General features: G+C 38.5%; 1 protein-coding gene across 2 annotated transcripts; it reads left to right on the top strand.

Moving 5' to 3' along the window:
• The first annotated feature begins 3,093 nt into the window (after nt 1–3,093).
• On the top strand, nt 3,094–13,242 carry LOC110974892 (monocarboxylate transporter 12-like). Of its 2 annotated transcripts, XM_087130853.1 has the most exons (5): nt 3,094–3,660; nt 6,205–6,348; nt 7,460–7,852; nt 8,111–8,314; nt 8,753–13,242. In XM_087130853.1, exons 1-5 carry the CDS (start codon nt 3,465–3,467, stop codon nt 8,869–8,871), a joined length of 1,056 nt encoding a protein of 351 aa, XP_086986979.1. In that variant the 5' UTR covers nt 3,094–3,464; the 3' UTR covers nt 8,872–13,242. The 2 variants fall into 2 exon arrangements, with proteins under 2 accessions (XP_086986979.1, XP_086986978.1); XM_087130852.1 differs by having other exon boundaries at nt 7,460–8,314; nt 8,753–13,240.
• The last annotated feature ends 783 nt before the right edge of the window (nt 13,243–14,025 follow it).

Raw genomic sequence — 14,025 nt, 5'->3', positions numbered from 1 at the left:
TGTGAACATTGAAATGCTTTTTAAAACCCTTTTTTAACAAGGCAAAACCACTTCTTTATGAGACATGCCAACCATGGAATATACATGTTTTAAAGATAGAAGTTAACATGACTGGTGCTTAACCTTGTTTTGAGTTGTAGTACGAGGCAAAAATGCAGTTTGACCGAACTGCTGTAACTAACAGGGCTTGCAGAATCTCAGTTCTTTTACGTCCTGGGCGAAATTCAGAATATGTCAATAGATCCCATAAAGTCATCGTGTCATAAATAATATGTACACGGAGGTGCATCGTTTTGGCCTACAATTCTTTAACAGTCCCCATATGTCGGATGTGAAAAATTACACATAAACCGTTTTGCCGTGAAATTTAGTGAAAAGAAGTGAATTGTTTCAGTAGTAAAGCAAGATGCTTTATCCCCGAGACATGTAAACTCTGTTTGAAAGCAATGCACGCAGAGCAAAACACTGCATCAGTGACTGTTCATCAGACTAAGACGTCCATCTGAAAAAGATGAAATTTTACATTTTTCAGATAAAATATCATAAATTGCCTTTAAAGTACAAATTGATTCGGATATATATTCAAGCTTTCAGTCTGCAGAAACTCAGAAACGTCTTTTTTTCCCTCAACATTGTCATTTCCAATTTAAATTGTTTCAACCTTAAAAGGGCCGAACATTTCGTGGGGAAAAAAAGATTGCGGTTATCACCGGCTTTATGCTATTCAAATTCAATGGCATGTTATATCAGTGAAAAGATCAAATCGAACAGAGAATTTATGGGCCTAAACCAGGTTGTGTATAAGCGCGTAGTTTTGCCAAGCCATAAATCTACATTCACCAACCAAAGTTTCTGCAAGTTTCTCTTTAAGTTTGCTGTAGGCATTACTATAGCACAAACTGAATGAAGCTGTTTGCAAGTAACTTCCCATGTCTTAATGTAAACAATTACTGATTTTTGATTAATATTCTTAAATAAGATTAAATAAACGGTTTTCATTTCGTCATCGGCATGCCTGTTTAGAATTAATTTTTTCAACGGCTATACCACTTGACATATAGCGTTTGACTGTGGTATGCTTAAATCAAAATTCCGCATTAATTATTCTTTACGATGATCAAAACAGCCTTGCATGGACAGTTCGTAGAATATATAGTTCGTAGAATATACACATCGTGCTGCCCTTTCACAAGGCCTTCAAAAACGACGCTTAGCTGAATGAATCTTTAGCTACGATATCAAATTCTGCTCCCTCTCCTCCTAAATTATGCAAGGTATTTATCGTTCCTTGCACCTACATTGAAAACTGCACCAACCCAACGCAAAAAAACAAAGCTTCTTGAAAGAAAAAGACTTCAAATGCCACACCGTTCAGACAAAGCAATACGAGCGGTGAAACATAAGCCACCAGAACAGTTTTGTTGATTTCCTACATTGTTGCTTTTGTGTGCGTGTGTTTTAAGAGCATTAGCACAAATGTTGGCGTTACTTCCTGCGCAAATGTCGCCTTCACAAATACCACAAACAATTAATAAAACAACAGATAAAGCGCATTTGTTCAGGTCTGGCTGTTGTGTTTTTTACCATTTCGTCGTAATAGACACCTACTTTTCAAGACGCATTATCGAACGCATAACCAACAATGGTTGCCCTTGCAAATCGCAATAAAATACCGTTTTTGGAGATAAAAACACCTTTCACGCACTTGCAATTTTCCACCATACAGCACACACGGCTGGTGGAACTATAAGCTGCAGCATTAAGGGCTTCAAGCCAGTCTTAAAGTTAGTTGCTAATTGAATTAGTTGGAATTAACTCACATGGTAATTGCATTCTAGGCACGACCGCTGAATACGAAATCGGTGAATCCTCATACAATCCCGGCTTTGTTGAATAATTTTGCGCACTGCACTACACCTATGCACTGAAAAATTGCCTGGGTTAAATTTTAACCTAAAGAAGGGTAAAAACTGCAACTACCCAAATATTACAAATTACCTTGTGTTTTATTTTTCACCCACAAAATGAGTGGATAGCAACCAATGCTTGATTATTAAAATAAACCAAAAATTAATTTCAATCACCCAAATATGATTGAAACAACCAAAACTAGTCTAGTTGCAGTTTTACCCTCTCTTGGGTCAAAATCTATCCCAGGCTATTTTTCAGCATAGTGAAACACGCCTGCCATTTTTCAACATACAGATATCATGGACTCAGTGTAAAAAGTCATTATAACAAACATTTCAATTTTAAAATAATTTAAGGGCCTTACTCCGAGCATGAAAGAAATATCTCATTGAAAACTACTATCTTTTGAACTTTATTTTACACATCTTCAAAAAATAAAACTGGTTTTGGGGGCCAATATACTTCAACCTATTTTCTTGCTAAAAGGCCTTTTAGTGCAAGTATTCAACAGGGACTTTTAAGTACTGACACAATGATACATCATTTCAACATAAACGCCTGTGGGCGTTGATTTTCATAATTCCAAAAAACATTCAGCTGAAAACTACAAACAAAGTGGCCATGGTCATTTCTGCCACAGTATTTGTGCTAAAATTGAACCTTATTTTACCGTTAATAGGACAAAGCTAGAGTACGTACAATCTGTTGACCCTGTTCCTTCCTTTAATGCTAAAAACGCCCACAAATAATTACTTAACTTTTACCTATACAACTGGCCAGGCAATCTGTGTATTCTGTGGGCAACAATGGCACAAATACACACCTTTACCTGGAAATTCTTTACCAGGTCAGTCGTTTCAAAAGTAGCTCACGTGAGTTTTGAATTTAAGAGGAACAGATTTTCTTTACAAATCAAATCAATTGTTAATGTGCCGTTTAACAAGCGAGTGTTAACATTATGTCACTTATTTCTATTGACAGAAAAAAAGTAATCCAAACAGAAAGAGATTCTACGGTGAATGAATAGTTCGTTTACACTGAGATGTTTGAAGACAAACTGCTGAATATCAGCCCAAGCAACCTGTGCATCCTTAGGCCCCTTAAAGTTGCTTCTATCAGTGTGGAATAATTAGACCGATTGCGCTCGCTAAATCATGTGACCTAGAGTGGGCATCACCCCATAGCACAGTGGGTTTTGAGTGTTGTTTATAAGCAATACAGCCAAATTACGGTATACCCAGCACACCAACGGTCTATGAGTACGCTACCTACCGTCGGATTTATTTTTTGGTAAACGATGCTCGTGAAGCACTTTAATTTTTATGGGTGCCGCGTTTGATGAAACATGTATTACATGCCCAATTCAGGTCTAATAAAACCACACAAGAACTCCTTCAGCTATTTCGACAGTTCATAGATGCCAGCTGAAGTTGACACGAACCTTAGCGCTGACGTCAAAATACAGCATAATCTCGGTGAGGGTCAACCTGACTTAAGCTAATTACGGCACTCATGCAGATTGTACTAATGCACCAACTGAAGGGAACTTGAGCATGATCCGTTTGTCGTACACTCGATTTACCCGCGGTGTTCTGGCAACCATCGCCTCCTTCGTAGTCTACATCCTTCACAGGACGGTGGTGAAGGCATTGGGCATGATTTTGGTCTCACTCCGGAATGACTTGGAGACCGACACCTGGGTCGCTGGAACGGTGTTCTCCGCAACCGATTGCGTCACCGATATGACAGGTAATTCACACTACGTAATATCTGTTACAACTTCGCCCTGTAAGCTGGCAGGGAAACAAAGGGATTCAGGAGTAATTCTGTGAAATCTCTCCCCCCTTTCCCTTCCCTCCTCCCCCCTCCTCCTTCTCCGAGGCATTGTGATCATTATTCTGAAATCTCTCATTCTTTTGCTGTGGCTACGAGTCTTACGCCGGGGATTTTGGGGCAGCCTGGCCGACTGTTTTGAGCAAAGTGAATAACCTTGTGAAATTCCGGCGGGTCAACAGGGTGAGGTCAGAGTCGTATTCAATACAGTGAATGATTCTTTTGTGCTTAATCAGGCGAGGGATTTTATTGTGAAGGTAGGGCGATAGTCATACTGGTGTTTATTTTCTATTTTGTTTTTGAATTTTCCAGAAGCAGTGTGTATGTGTGGTACTACTCATACACCTCATTTCAGAGTCTATCACCGCAGTGAAGACGTCGTGTTTCATAGCGGACTCAACCTTAACTATGAATAATGTCAAATCTGAATAACAGATTTAACGTCTGGAAGAAATATAGATTACAAAACAAAATATAAAAGACTTCATTAATTATAATATCGTGACTTCTTGGTGTAAGGTAAATAAATATCGCATACATAATATCGTGACTTCTTGGTGTCAGGTAAATAAATATCGCATACATAACGACCGTTGTGTCCAACCCTTGATTGGTTTTGACAAATAGGTCAGTTATAATGGAAAACGCGCATTCGTGGTCAGACGTCAACTGTTTTGGGGAATCTGAAGACTAAAGGTTTTTCAGTGCAAGTGGATAGTTGGTAAAATGGCCTTGTTGTTTCGACGACCCACCTCGATCTTCTGTCTGTAAATTCGTCATTTTGTATAAGTATCTCGAATGGTTGTTCTCTTAACTATTTGTCTGATTTCACGTTCGTTTGAAACGATCGACTGCATGTTCACTTTGAACATAAATTCTTCCGTGACCGAGTCTCCTTGATCAGGTCCTTCTTTGATAAATGTTTAAACTTGAGTTTTAGCGCAGACTCCAAATCCAAATTTCGACTAGATTTCCTCATGCAAATACTTCATTTGCGATGGATGATTACACCTTGTAAATTCTAAAACAAGAAAAAAAATCTCTCCTTAGATTTTTAAGGGGTACCATCTAAACAACCCACAAGGACAACAATTGTTTGTTCTGGGGTTTCCTATTGTTCCGGTACCCCACAAGCCTCCATAAACTTACGCCTTGACACACGCATACAACACGTCCACCTGAGTTGACTTGCTCTCAGTCTGTGTGGTTGGCTGATTTTGGAGCAAGAGAACCGAACATAGTGAGAGACGCTTAAAGGGAGGGGTGTTGTACCGAAAAGGGGGTCTGGTTTAAAATGTAGAGAGACCCCATGAAGGTAGAAGGAAAAGATTTCAGAGAATTGGTCCCGAATCCCCCATGATCTCGAAACTTCCTTGTGTTATCCTTTCCCAGTGTTTTCTTTGTATTAGAAAAAAAATGAAAAACCCTTCCCAGAACAGAAATGGATTTACAATCTACAAAAGAATATTTCTATGATGTACGGCATATATAATATTTTAACAAACTTCTTCCCTGCTAGGGACGTTGAATATCTACCTTATCAACTGTATTTTGCTTGATATCAGCATAAAAAGCACAGCTAACCTTTTGCAATGATTCTCCAATGCAACGATGCAATAAAAGACCTTAACTTCGTTTAGACAGCAAAACTGAAAACGTGACATCAATACCAAAATAGGGTATTTTTAAAAACTTTTTTAACCCTTTGCAGTCATTTATCGCCAGTTTTGTCAAAATCTACAGCGGTAGATTTCCACAGCTGTACTCAATCATTTGAACGTAGGCTAGCAGTCATATATGCCCTTGAACTTCAAATGACTGCTACACCACACTGTATTTAGTTCAAGTTAACTTTATAACGAAATCAGGTATGGGACAACCGAGTTCTTAGGGGCAGATGCTGAGAGATGGTCCAAGATGACCTGGCTCTTTTGGGGTTGAGAGTGCTATGAACTATTTGCATTTTCTGTAAGTTTTCAATATTGGCCGACTAGAGGATTGATATTTACTGTCTGTTATTATTTTATTAACTTGTTTTATTTTTGAGTTCACAGCCTAGAGAAATATCAAGAGAGAGAGAGAGAGAGAGAGAGCGAGAGAGAGAGAGAGAGAGAGAGAGAGAGAGAGAGAGAGAGAGAGAGAGAGAGAGAGAGAGAGAGAGAAAAAGCTGTTCTATTAGGATTTTCAAAGCTTATCTCATTTAGTTTGTCTCACAAAAATTCCATGGACCACAGGACGTTCCCGATAAGCTCCTGGAATACGTATAGCCCTTTTCTCTTCATTGGACAAAAAGTCGCAGAGATCGCCGGGAGCTGTCCGTGACAGCACACCGTTCACCAAGCACTCCATATTGATCAATGGCGAGGTCTGATGGACTACCAGAAGACCATTATCCACTTAAGGCTCAGGGAAGCTAACAAAGTTCGGTACGATTTTCTTTTTTTTTCGTTCATGTATTAGGCCCAATAATTGGACCAATTGGAAAGCGCTTCGGTTATCGAAGAGTCTGCATGTTTGGCGGGGTGATGACTGCCGCTGCAATCATCGTGGTTTCACAGGCACCGACTTTTCTGCTCGTGGCAATCTCACTCATTGGACCAGTAGGCAAGTATTTTGTCTGGTTTGTGATCGACCACCAGGCGTGTAGCTGGAGTTTGAATTGACCTTGAATGAAAACTTTCGTCCCATTTAATTTTATTTATAGCAGGATAAGAAGACAGCAGGACGATCAGTTTGTAGCACATCGATCGTCAGATGTGTTAAGTAACGTATAACCGTCCCGATTCCTGTTCCAGCTGAATCCTCTTGCATTCTGATAATTTCTAATTTCCAAATTCACTTCTAATACGTAAAATAGAGAAATCTTCTGTCATTCCTTTCAACTGCCAACTAAATAAGCTACGGAGTTGATCATGTCAGTGTGAGTTTGAATGCATATAAAATGCGACTTTAATTTGCCCTTACCTGACATAATATGTCCACGACCTGCTTACCGGTGCAGACGTCTTAACCACTCGACCACAGTGGGCTTGTCAGGGTTGGCTGGCCGATCCGAGTTAGGTGAACAAGCCGGTATTGCAAACTATATTACAATTATCATTGGATGAAATTACACTGAAGTTAGTTTTTCGTGAATCAATACAAATATGATAGTGAAATTGAAAAGAAAAGTATACTCATTCATTTTTGCATTCGCCCAGCCAAAAAACAGGAAGATTATGGTCAAATGACGTAATAAATGGGCGGACATTTCGATGATTTAAAGAAAATTGTACTTGATGGCATACTTGATAACAAGCGTCAAGACGACAACCTAACTAAATCAAAAGGTTTCTGAAATGAATGACAGATGGGTGATTTTGAAAACGAGTTTGAATATCTATAAACGATATATAATAACCATGGGATAAGCAATAAGTGGGAAATGGCTGAAATAACTGACTCCTGAGACATCGTTTATGCATTTTTCATGAATTTGACAATAAATCCATCCTTTGGGTATATTATATGGTATTTAGAACAAACTCAGGATGCAAAATCGACACATAAAAATTATGCATTGCATATGCATAAATTAATAACAGCATAATGCACACTAAGCTACCTGTATCCACATACCCACTTTTTTTCTAAATAACAAACGTAACAGCGTTCTTGCAATCTAACAAATATTCGTTGGTTGATTTCCGCTTGAATCGACTTTTTTTGCCATCAGCTCTTGGACGCAGCCTTGTCATCATACTCGCCTGTGCAACCCTCAGCGAGCATCTGGACAACAGAGAATTTGCTCTGGCGTCGGGAATCGCCAAAACGGGCGCCGCACTGGGCTACACTGGCATACCGCCACTGGTGCAACTGTGCCTGGATACATACGGATGGAGGGGAACCATGCTGATCTTGGGTGCGCTATGCGCTCACCTGGTAGTGTGCGGCGCTTTGATCGTCTCCTCAGAAACCGGGGGTGCAGGAACAAATCTTAAAAGTGGCTACCAGTCACTGTCAAATGGCGACACATGCCCTGACACAGAAAGAATACAGCAAGAACCGAATCCACAACGCCTCCTGCTGCCACTGAAGTCCTTCTATCAACACGTGAAGGCTGCTTTTGGTCTGTCCATGATATATGACTTCAACTTTTGGAATGTGACACAAATAAGTATCATAAGTAAGATTGCGTTGATGGCCTGGGTAATTTATTTTGTACCACACGCAGAAAACAGGGGATTTTCGGGGGAAACTGCTGCACTGATGGTTACAGTAGCAGGAGTTGGTCATCTTGCTGGTATCCTTGTCGGTAGCTTGCTTGTTTTTAAAGGAATCCTGACCAGTATGGGCTGCCTTATGTTAGCGATTCCTTTCACTGCAGTGCCACTATGCATCGATACCTGGATGACCAGTAGGTGGTTAATGACGGCCAATGCCACGGTTCTCATGCTCGCCCTTGGCTGCTCGTTTACGATGTCCACGGTCGTGCTGAAGGAAGTACTGGGGGACGAGATATTCCCTGCCGCTCTTGGTTGGACGACTTTCTTTGCTGGCCTCTTCAAATTGCTCGGGGGCTTCCTTCCAGGTAAGGCAAACACCCTTTAAACCACCCCCATCAATAACTTAATTAAAAAAAATGACCACGGCTACTTTACCAGTGACGGAATTTCCTTGCTTGGCATATTCGTCTTTAACCCTTATTTTGTTTATGTTTCCTTGCTTCACTAATCCTGAACCAAAACGTAATAGTTGATTCATGCACGGTTTCAAGTAGAGGTAGGCAGCACATCGAGGATTGCATCTACAAAACTTTAGAACACATGTTCTTTACGCTCAATATACACGTCATATATACACATGGTATCAGAAAATCGGTACGTTCCTTTCTGATGTGATGAAATCTGAAACAAATCTTCCTCAAATTAAATTTGCTAATTTCTCCTAAATCTCAGCCAGTAAAACAGGGCTTATATGCAATAGGTTTCTCATTGGTTTTTTTTTTTATTTCTTCTTGCGGGTTCAGGTTGGGTGTTTGATCACAGCGGTAGCTTCGAGGTTGGATTCGCCATCATAGGCGCTCTGCAGTTCACACCGTTTATACCAATTATCGCACAGAGACTGCTGTGCTCTAAAACAAATTAAATGATCCTGTCTGGCACTACTACAGCAATGAGCATTACAGCAATCAGCTCATTTCACAAGTGGGCAGAGACCAAGGTGGAAGGTCTTATTAATCAGGAAAAGATCAGAGAGACGTGATCGGAAATACAGTGAGGGAAGTGCCGGGCGTATTAATTAAGCACCCATTAGCTTATCTGACGTATTATCGACTTAATAGGGTGCCTTTGTTTTGTTTGTTTGAACGTAATCTGTGTGTTAAGTGTAATTTTACCCTTTTAAAATTGAGCCCTCCTGTCCGACATGTTACGAAAAGGCAAATAAACCTAATAAACCAATGTTCCATAAACAACTTATCGCGATATAGATACAGATACCAGTTTCATATTGCCGGTTAACGCTGTTCCTTCTCTATTTTGTGTCATCGCAGAAGTAAGCAATGACGTATATAAACATGTAGCCGCTTTGAAACTTGCCCAGGATCGAAAATATTGCAACTTTGTTTTCCCACTGAATTTTGCTATTTGTCACCGCTTTTATAAATGTTATTTAATTAATGTGCATTTCGTTTTCATATGGAAATTTCATCAGATAATCAGCAACAGATGGAGAACAATGGTGATCTAATACTGTCTGACAGCGAAATGTCGAAGTTGGGCAACTATCGTTGCATTTTTACGTATATTTAAGGAGGATTAAGGTTACGATAAGCTCTCTGATTTTGTTTTTTAAATACAGGTAGAGGGTTATAACTGGCAATAGGTATTCCAGTAGTAGTCAAATAAATTAATATTTTCTGCGATTTGGAATATGTCACACCTTGTTAGTCTTGGGTATATAATTTAAAGTTTAACGACGGCTTTGCACTAAGATTTAATAGTTACAACATTAATTTATGGTTATGTTATCCTTTTCTTGAGGAATAACTATCTGGCTTACCGATGTCAATAACGGCCATTTTAATGATGTAGATTGTCGGATATAGAATGAGAGAAGCAGAAACAGTGGCCCGAGAACACCGGAAATACTAAAAAAAAATGGCCGAACAACATGTTTTTGAGTACGCAAATTCGAGGATTTTTGCTGAATTGAAGAACAAAATAGTGGATATGAATAAGTAATTACATGTTAAGGTACTTTTTAAAATCGAAGCATGATAAACCTGTGTTACATAAGTGTGCTCTACAACTTCTTACTTTATCGTACATAGAAAGAATGACTCAAAACACTTCAACCAACATGACCGACGAGAAGATTCTGGAGTGACTGAATGAGTCATTTACATTTTCAGTGTTGACCTAAACAAGCTTCTGCCGCAGACGGATGTTTTCTGTGCCCGAACTCACTAAATCATACAGTAGCATTTCCAGCAAATTCTACATTTCGCTGATGTCGATGCCAATGCGAATGATGTACGAATGTATCTTTACCAGAAAAAAAAATCTTTTTCAGGTTGGAGTTAAAAATCATGTAGCTCACGTAACTTTGAATTTAGTAGGCACAACTAAATAATCTTTTAAAACCAAATCAGTTCTTCATGTGCTGTTTAAAGTGTCGAAAAATTTGAATAATTAGAATCGTTGATAGAATGAATTACTGACTTCAAATGACAAAAATTCGGATTCTAAGCATTCTGATTGAGAAGGAGACTCTGGAGTGAATGAATAAGTCGTTTGAAAAATACAACGCAATAAACGTTGTAGCAGTGGATGGAGAGACGTGCCCTTTCGGACGAAATAGAAATTTTGCCGATTTGGACCAATTTCAACCTTTTGACCTAAGATTATAAAGGCCCAGTTTTGCTCCAAATTTTCAAAATGTAACCTGTGAATAAAGAGTAAATGCCAAATGAAGGTGCATGACTGACCTAAACTGCAATCTACATTCATAGATATTTCTCCGACATTAAAGAATGTACGGAAATAAAACTTTTAGCAGTGGACAGACAAAACGTTAGTGTTTTCACAGAGTGACCAAAACCCGGGAAATCGAAAATGTTTCGATCAGAAGTACATCCTTTCATTCAAAGAAAAAACTAGCAAAGTTTAACAACAAAATGTTGTTTACTTTCCTGTAAACAAACAACTAACAAAATGCTTGGACTCTGTGTTTCTTTGTCTTCACGAAGTGACGAAGTCACATCGTTTGCAGGGTTAATTATACACTATCCCTGCACGAGTCTGGGTGTGGAAACCATGCGTGCGAACGATGTTGTACACCAGCACGCGTTAGAAGGTCACGAAATGTAACAGTTTTCTTCAACGCGTATTTTTTTACGAAGTGAGAAAAATGTACAATGCAGTTGGGAAAAATAGAAACCTTCGGGTTTTTCTGTTTTCACGAAGTGATAAAAAACCTTTTTTATTTAGTTTTTATTAATGAATCACTCTTTAATTAAGACAATATAGCTTGAAAAGTATGAATTAGCATTTTCTTACTTATTTTCTGTCTTACATTTCACGACGTTGTAAAATATTCCTCAGTCCGTAACAGAAAAGTGATCGAAAATATGTAGGCCTAAAAAGGCTGGTATTGTTAAAAGCGTTTATCTCGGATTCTCTGACGGGCAATATTTCGAGGTTTTCATTACTGAAGAAAAGTACCCTCTCAAATGACACCAAAACTGACTTAATTTAGCCATTTACAGACTTTTAAGGCTCAAATATAGAAAACAAGGTTTGACTCAAAAGCAATGCGTGAAACATACGTGCAAAGGGGAAATGGAAAATCACGTAGCACGATTGACCCAAAGTGCCATCTTTTTCGGGGATGTTTCTTTTTAACCGTTCAAATTTGGATATGAAATTTGAATACAAAACACCTGCACTTGTAACCAAGATGGATCATTTAGACCATTGTTAAAGGCTGCTTCAGCTAGCAGCCCAAGCAGCTTATTGCTTTCATTATGGCTTTTTCCCCTTTTTTGCTTGTTTCGCAACTTTGCGAAAAAGGCATGCTCTTTTTCTTTTTTCCTTGTTGATTTGTGTTTCAGTTTTGCGAAAAAGGCATTCTTTTTTTTGGTTTGCATTTTTAGCAAAATTAAGAAAAGGCATTTGGGGGGGATTTTGAAAATAGGCATTCCTTTCTTTTTTTTTTTTTAGCTTTTCTGCAAGTTGCGGAAAAGGAATTCTCTTTGTTCTGATTTTTTCTTCTCCATGTTCTTCTCTACAAATCTCCTTTTACTCTGTGCATGTTTCTTCTGCCTGGACCTTAGTCTCTGCGCAAGCTCGTATCTTCATCAAACTTAGACCAACCAAAGAACTTGTGGCACTGATGTGCCTCGAAGCATTTTGTCACGATGATTTGATCAGTTTATTTATAGTATATTTTTGAGTATTCATTTTTGCCTATTGAGTTTGTACTCAAATTCAAGGTGCTTTTTTATCACTTAGTGATCTTTAAAGTATGTTATTTCATGAAGTGCATGCCTGATTTGGTTTAAACCTTAAAGGTCCAAAAGGTCATGAGAAATTTATACGCCATAAGGTTTGTGTAGTAGATTCGTTGTTCAAATTAACAAAGAAATGCGAAAACACTCCTCTGTTGATGATGAGCTCCAGTTTCTTCTTTTTCTAACCCAAAGTCCATTTGATTTGTGCACGTTTCTTGTACCCTCGACTTTAGTCCGTTTGCAACTTTAAATCTTCATCAAGCTTACATGGATGTAAGAAATGGTCCTAGAAAAATGACGTAATGATGATGTAATTAAGAAATTTATTACTGAGTTTTAAAATATTTAATTTAGCCCATTGACTTCAATCGTCCTTACAACCAACAGCCACAAAAAAACCAAAAAACAAAAAAACCACAAAAAAACAACCAAAAAAACCCAACCAAACAAAAAACGACCTTTGCACAAAAATGAGGCCTTTTCGAATAACACAGTATATCTTTATATCAGAAGATTCCTTAGGGTTTACTCCTTATACTGGCTGTGGACCTATGGATGTTCAGACCCGCCAAGAGGTTTCAAAATCCAGGAAAACAGGACACTCGCACAATGAACCTGGCTGTGGTGTCTACATTCAAGTCAAATTTGACGGACTGAGTTTGGATTTGAACAATATAAGTTTTAAGTCATGTTAAAGCGTATGAACCAGTCTTTTATATGCTGGAAGAACGAAATCAACACGAGGAACGGTTGAGAAGATGTGAATTAAAATTACTGTATGAGCCGGGTTATTCATTCGTTTTCAGATCGTTGTACACAGTGCCCGTGGTCTTTCCCAGGGTTGTTCCCTATGTTGTGGCTACAAATTCACATGATACACTTTGGGCCTTACTCCGAGCAGGAAAATATTTTATTGAAACAAACAACCTTTTTTGCCCTTTAATAAAACTAGTTCTGGGTCCAATATATTTACATTTCTGTGCATGATTTCGATAAGGACCTTTTAGCAATGACACAATGATATATCTTTTCATAAAAAAACAGCCGGGGCGTTGGTTTTCGTTATTCCAAGTTCACCCAGCTGAAAACAATAAAGAAGTCGGGGCCACGTTCCACTAGGGAAGTGGTGCTAAAATTGAACCTCGTGTTGCCTTTAATGGGAACTACAATAAAGTACCACCTGTTACTTCCTAAATGCTCCTAACATCGCAAATATTCATTTAGCTTGAACCAAACAGCTGGCCAAGGCAAATTCTGTATAATTTTCGAAGTAACAATGGAATAAATATGCACTTTTTCTGGGAATTTTCTGCCAGTTGTGACGTTTTAAAAGTAGGTTATGAAAGTTTTGAATGTAACGGGAACATTCAAATTTTCTTTGTAAATCAAACCAATTATAATTTGTTCTTTATGACAAACCAATGTTGAAATTACACAACTGCTTTTAGTGACAGGAAAATAAGACGCAGTATTCCAAACACTTTACCTGGGAGGAAATTCAACAGTGAATGAATGTTTTTTACATTGAACTGTTAAAAGACAAACTGCTGAATATCAGCCTAAGAAAGTTGTACATCCTTTGACCTCAGAGGGTTGCTTCCTGTGTTGAATAATTAAAGATCAACTCCAACGATGCTAACTTTTCTCATATTGAATCCTATTCAAAAGAGCCAAGTCTAATAAAAAGTTGCACGTACAATCTCCCTTGCAAGTAGTCATTTTTGTGTTAATAAAAAACAGATTTTCCCCCTTTTTCCTGAGAGTACAGTTAAATATTGTAAAACTGG

This window comes from Acanthaster planci, linkage group LG20 (genome assembly GCF_054643075.1).
Source record: "Acanthaster planci isolate LZ-2023a linkage group LG20, COTS_SCS, whole genome shotgun sequence".
Lineage (NCBI taxonomy): Eukaryota > Metazoa > Echinodermata > Asteroidea > Valvatida > Acanthasteridae > Acanthaster > Acanthaster planci.
The sequence above is the reverse complement of the archived record's forward strand: the minus strand, read 5'-3'. Positions and strand labels throughout refer to the sequence as shown.